This window comes from Centruroides sculpturatus, unplaced genomic scaffold (genome assembly GCF_000671375.1).
Source record: "Centruroides sculpturatus isolate CEXI.00-Female unplaced genomic scaffold, Cexi_2.0 scaffold1154, whole genome shotgun sequence".
Taxonomy (NCBI): Eukaryota; Metazoa; Arthropoda; class Arachnida; order Scorpiones; family Buthidae; genus Centruroides; species Centruroides sculpturatus.
This window is the reverse complement of record NW_019385421.1, coordinates 219,380-226,422: the sequence shown is the minus strand read 5'-3', so window position 1 is coordinate 226,422 and position 7,043 is coordinate 219,380. Positions and strand designations below refer to the sequence as shown.

General features: G+C 28.6%; 1 protein-coding gene across 1 annotated transcript in view; it reads right to left on the bottom strand.

Moving 5' to 3' along the window:
• Positions 1 to 5,421, bottom strand: part of LOC111638824 (nose resistant to fluoxetine protein 6-like) — a 40,918-nt gene extending 35,497 nt beyond the window's left edge. Inside the window, exons 1-2 of the mRNA XM_023384573.1 lie at positions 4,287 to 5,421; positions 1,018 to 1,193 (exon numbers count right to left, since the gene is read on the bottom strand). Of these exons, the coding sequence (XP_023240341.1) occupies positions 1,018 to 1,193; positions 4,287 to 5,388 (1,278 nt within the window). The 5' untranslated portion in view covers positions 5,389 to 5,421. The remainder of the gene's footprint in view (positions 1 to 1,017; positions 1,194 to 4,286) is intronic.
• Between the last annotated feature and the right edge of the window lie 1,622 nt (positions 5,422 to 7,043).

Sequence of the window (7,043 nt, the reverse complement as noted above, 5' to 3'; positions counted from 1 at the left end):
CGTTTGGAAATTGTAACCGGTGTTACTGGTAACTGCCAATAATTACCAAAGCATTTAGAAAATGTGACTTAAATAACCAATCATATTTAAAAATCACTGTTATGACTCATAACTGATTTTTAAACGTGCCCAAAAAAACACTACAAAGGTCAAAGGTATGGGATTGCCTGACCATGTCAAGGGGCAATTCAGGGTTACTGCCTGGCAATTTACATACATGACAATTCTTATAATTTATCATGAATAATTTATGACTTTAATCTCATTTTTGATTACATTACATTGGATATAACCCATCTAAAATAAGCACACTTGAGGCTGGCCATTGTGGGCTGATGCCTCAATCTAAAAAAAAAAAAAAACAGGCAAACAAGAAAACTTTTTTCCAGATAAACAACAATGATATAAATTTATATATATATAAATTTTGAAAAACTATAACAACATTTTAAAATATCTTATGCAGTTTTGAATTTCTATATTTACATTGAAAATTATCCTTTTTTCAAATATAATTAAAACTTTTGGAAATAATAAACAAAAGCATATACAAAAATTAGCAATTATTCAGTATATTTTTTAAGTGAATCAATAAATAAAATGTAGCAGTTGTCCTGTCAAATAAAAGAAATTGACTAATAAACTTCATTTCACTATTATTACACTTTATTTAAACAAAAGGAATCTTGAAAGGCAAGGAGACCATATCCTCATGGTACGAGTAGTGACAATCAGCTACTTAACCAAATCTGGTCTCCAAACCTCCTTTCACTTATCCTGTAGCTTTTTCCCTGAACTTGTAATGCTCCCTCTTCTAAGGGAAGAAATGATCTAATGAGATACAGAATAATTTAAAAGGGACTTGGTTGTCTAAAATGCTAGAGAGCAACTTGTAAATAAATGTAAATGATAGTAAAGCAGTTTAGCCTATTGACTTTGTTATATGGCTTAAGAAACTTAGTTATTTTTGCATTAATAATGTTTTTATTATAAAATATAATTTATATTTTAAATTACCTGGTTTAACTTAACATTCCATGAAATATAACAGTATTCTCCCCTAAAATTTCCAAATTTCATATTTCCTATTGTTTCTTCTGAAAAACCAATACTTCGACATTGTCTGAAATCACCTGTCCAATGTATGCTACCTCTCAGTAATCCAGATGGTAATTTACCTGCTGCATCCAACACTAAAAATCAAAATATTAAAATTCATAAAACATTTACTTTATATTTTATTTATTTATTTATTAGTTATTGATACAAGTACAAGTACTCCCATACAAGGGAGAAAAATGAAACAAAATTTATAAAATAAGTAGCCACATAATGGTCTCTTAATTGTATTTAAACGAAACAATAAGAATAAAAAAGGCTGCATTTTTAAAGGTTTGTGTCAAGATTTCATTAGAGCAGTCAGAGAAGAGTATAAATAATAATAGAAAGATCTAACAAAAAAAAATAAACAATTTATATAACTAATTAAAAACCTACTAATGTGAGGTAGGAGTAAGGACTTATCACACCAGTGATAATAAGCACAAACACCCAGGTATCAATGGAATACATTTAATAAAACGTGAAGAGGTGTACATTAAAAATGATTAAATTAACAATTGACATGAAATAACCAAAATGCATTTCGGACTATCGGAATAGTCCCTCTTCAGTTGGTATACATATATAAAAAGGTGAGATACTTAAAATTAAGCAATTTCTTTATATTAATTTATATAACATTGTCTTCAACGTATTTCCATCATAAAAATAATTCTTTAAAAAATCGTCAGAGAGAATCTCTCTCTTTAACAAATATAAGACTGAGCATGACACAAAAATATATGCTGATATATAATCCTGATCAATAATACAATATGGGCAAGAATGCCCCAGGAAATTTCTATATACTGACCACTCAACATAATTTGATATTTATTAAGATGTAATTGCATTAACAAACTTTTCATAGAAAATCTAATGTTATAATTTAAGTAATTGGTGGTCTACCAACCTGTACTTTTTTCATAAATATATATTTACTTTATATATTTATATAAAAAAGTTCTTAATCTTTGTTTTAATGCTTTATTTATTTTCCATTTTTTTAATGAGAAAATTAAGACAAGAAACTTCAAGAGTTGCTTCTTGAGATGCCATTGGTCCAACTGCATAGGACACACCCTTGGATAACAAGATTAGATCTTTATACTCTGAACTGAGAGACTCCATCCTGTTTTGGCCTGAGGTGAGGGCTCCTCTGCAATGACATCTCACTGTGTTTCCTGATCTCTTGGAGTTAGTCACATTGGGAGAGGAGAGATCCACTATCAAGCAATCATGCCCCTGTACACTCCATCTTCACACCAGACACCCACAAAGGTCCTGATGTCTTTCAGAGGACTAATTGGGGCAACTACACCAAAACTCTCACACAGATATGAAGCTCCTAGTCTCCAACTACAGAAATCAAGGACTGTATCAAAGCAAAACAATAGGCCAACACAGTCATCAACTCACTGGACACTTCTCCTTTCCTCTCCCAGTGGATGTCAGATACCACCATCTGTGAGCCTGTAAGCAACAGGCATTTGAGTAGCCAAAAGACAGACAACTTGCCTTACAGTACTAATGAAATACCCACTAATGGTTAAATGCCTATCAACTAGTCTACAAAGAGCAATGATAATGGTAGTGATGTTTCTGCTCTTCCCTCCTTCCAACCTCCACCCTTACACATCTGTTATCTCCAAATCCCCATTCCAGAATCCAACTCCTACCATGTACTCAGCCAATCAGGAGAAACAATTACCACCCCAATGGAACAAATGTTTCTGCTTGTTCTATTTACCAAATTCTTCAGCTGAACATAGCCAATCTGGAACTTTGCTCTGCAGCCACCATCCACAAATCAACATCAGTGGAATAATGACAGTGGTTTTCATATCACCAATCTTCAGGCAATTCTCTGATCTATGTATCCAAACTCATTTTGTCCAGCTAGGATCAGTGCTTCCCCCTCAAACACCTCAACCTAGAGGGTAGAAGCATTCTGCTCAGTCAGTTCAGCTTCATTTGAGACAGGTCCATGCCTAGCAGTATGGAAAATTCCAATTGTCATCCCAAACCATAAACCCAAAGGACCTCCCATTTGCTCTATGATCTTAGCCAAAATTCAAAATAATATATTCATTATATTTTAAAATAAATGATCAAAAACCTTGTGTAAAAGAACATACAGTAAGCATGGGCTGAAGTAAACATTACTTTGCAATAAACCAGAATATTCTTGTACATTTATAATTATCTGAAATACTTCATTAACTGAAGTAACTCTTGTTAAAATTAGTTTTGATATACATGTTTCGCTTGAATGTGTACATTCAAATCATTCTTACTATAAGACATTATTTGATTCTCAACTGAATGGAAGCACAGCATAAAGGAATGGAGAATGCTATCTGTAGTCTTGGCTATATTCTAACTTAAGTATATTACAGAAAGTGGAAACTGTTATGACACTTACATTTGTGTAGTACTGATACAGTACTTATATGGTAAGGAATGAAAGGGTCATATACTGTATACAAACAAAGATAAGATAAAATTAAAAATGCTTTGAACAAAACAGTTTTATAACAGAATGTTTTGAAACTTAGGATCTGTTTGGAAATTCTTACTGATTGAGTATTGGTAGTCCTGAATGAAGTCATTGTATTTAGCCAGTCACCTTCTAGCCCCCTCAAACATTAATAAGTGGGGTAGTAAATGGTAAATCACTGAAAACTTTATATGTAATTTTTGTATGACATCAATCTCAGTGGTTGTACTGATAAACATTTATGAATAGATCCCTACTAATATAATAAATAGAAAAATGACACAACTTAGGTTAACAACAAAGCCATTTGTTCACAAACATTAATTATATTCACCCTAGATTATGTTATCAATTCTTGACAGTTTTTGTCTTAATTAATTTTCTCCCTAAATAATGTTAGTTAACAAAAATAAATATAGTAACATAATTAAAAATTCTTATTTAAACTAGAAATAAGAATTTTGAAAAATTGAATTGAAATAAAACTTAATTTTTTAACTTATAATTAAATAGTTATTTTTTTATATTTAATATAAAATTGTTACATATAATAAAAATAACCAAAAATACCATAAAGATCATAAAATTTAATCACATTTGTTTCAATGAATTAGATTATTACTAATTGAAAACCGCTAATTTGATATTTATATAGTTAAAGAATAAAAAGTATACATAAACTTACTTTCAGTTGCTCTTTTCTTGTTGGTTTTAAACATCAAGTACATTAAATAGTTTAAATCATAATTGCATCTGCTATTTGTAGATTTGCTTCTTTTTAATAATTCTTTTTCAAGAAATTCTTCAAAATTAAATTTGTTTAGTAATTCCTGAATAGCTTCAACATCAATTTTTGATAGTGTTGAATTAATTTCTAATAATATCTTTGCAATAATTGTTGAATTCAAATCACCCAGAATATCATTAATGATTGTTTCATTCAATTTTGTTATTATATTATCAATTAATGTTATATTTAAGTTTGATAAGACATTTTCAAAATTTGTTAAATTAAATTTTGATAGATCATTTTCAAAATTTGAGAAATTAAGTTTAGATAAATCATTTACAATATTATCAATTAATTCTACAAGTGCATCAATTGTCTTATTCAAATCATGTTTTGCAATAGATGAATTTGATGGAATAGTTGAAGTAGTAGGATTAGGTGTATAAATACCTCTTGGAGATGAAGTACTGAATCTCTGTGTATAATGATCTATTGAAACAGTTGGATTTGATGATACAGTTGGATTTGATGAAACAGTTGGATTTGATGATACAGTTGGATTTGATGGAACAGTCGTAGTAGCAGATGTGTATGAAATTCTTGAAACTACTTTCCGAGTTGAACTTATCTCTTCAGTTTCAGGTGGTATAATTGTTGGGAATTCATCATCAATATCAGATATATTAAATTCAGACAATAAATGATTTCTTACTTTTTCAAGTTTTTGAATAATTCTTTTTAATTTATCATCAAAACTGCCAGTTGGAAATAGTTCATCATTAGTATCATCAATTACAGTGGGAATACGATAACGATTTCCTTGATGTCGATTATAATTATGCCAATTAAGTTTAGGATTTGAAGAACCATGAACCATCCAAGAAGCATCTGGAACTTTTGACAAATATGTTAACCATTTCTTGTATAAATCGTTCAGTTCATCTAAACTATCATCATTAAACACTTCTGCATCTGGTAGAGCAAAACAATTTTGCAAATTAATAATAAAACCTAAAAGTAGTAGTTTCCAAATCATATTAATTTCTTTTCCACTCATCTTGCATCAATCAATGTAATTTTGAAAAGAATTAGATTAACAATAAAATCATCTTTTATTCACTTATCAATTATATTAGACAATAGACATATCAATGATAATGATGGTTTAGTTATCTATTATTATAATGATTGGCTAAATTTTGTCTTTAGATAGTACGTTTACACCATACATTTTATAATATAATGTTGTATGAATTAATTTCAAACTATTCNAATGGGATCGGTGTATTCAAATATTAAAATTAATAAATTCTAAAAATTTTTTCTTTAAAAAAAATTCCTAAGAACCACAAGTGAATTACACTTTTTTAATTCCGACTTCGATAGAGTTTTAAAAAAACAACAGAAAGAGACCAGGAAATCACTTTCACTATTTCTTACTTTATTTTATCCATATATTACTTTATTTTACCTTACTTTATTTTATCAAAGTCGGAATTAAAAAAGTGTAATTCACTTGTGGTTCTTAGGAATTTTTTTTAAAGAAAAAATTTTTAGAATTTATTAATTTTAATATTTGAATATACCGATCCCATTGTTTTATTATTTATTTATCATATTCTAATTATATTTGGATTACATTAATATGTGTTTTACTTCTGCATCTTTAACAAGTAATTTTTTAAACCATAATTTATCTAAATATACATAGTGTTTGAAAATATTTAAAAAAAATAATGAAAGTGATTAAAATTATTAACTTGCAGATCTGAAAGTTTTTTGATTTAAAAATACTTGCTACTTAATTTTAAATTTTCATATTATGTATCATTATTATCAGACAATCACAAAACAATAGAAAAATGATAATGTTATCATTTGAAAAAATATAATAGATAATATAACCTTTCATCTGAATAAACTTTATGTTATATAAAATATAAGATAGTAATATTGCAGTTACTATCAATCAAATAAGTAAAATATAAAAGAATGAAAACAATCTAAAAATTACCTATTAATTTTAAAATATTACAAGTGGAAATAAGTAAATTTCTACACAGTTAATTTATGTATGCTATAACTGTCATAGATCTGGTTAATTCAAAAGTAAGGGAAAAGGTATTTGTCATTTAAAAATACAAGGAAGCAAAAAGATTGATGGATTCTGTCCATCCCAAATGAAAGTGAGCATAAAAGATGATGAAAAGTGTGTTACCTTCATTCTGCAACATTTAGGCCATCAAAATGAATTGTCATACAGTTTTGTCATCGAAGGACAGAAATATATTAGCAACAAAAATTTCTTTGAGGAAACCTTTCAATGTCATAATAGAGGAAATCAGAGACAGCCTATCAACTCCTGAAGAGCTACAAAGACTTCATTTAGTAACCAGAAAGGATCTACATAATATTGAGAGTAGTTTCCAATTGTCATCAAATTCTGTTAAACATTCAAATGATTCAATAAGTGTATATGCCTCTGTGAATGAAATGAGAGATAGCAGTGATGATTGTGTGTTGTTTTATGAACCACAAGGTAGAAATGTGAAGAATATTACTAACTTTGCTTTAGCTATTATGAATGATAGTCAGGCTTTTATGTTAGAAAAATATGGAAATGATGCTGTTTATATTGATGGGACTTAATGCTTATGATTTTGAATTAATATCACTGATAATAATTGATGATATGCGACAAGGTTTCCCTTG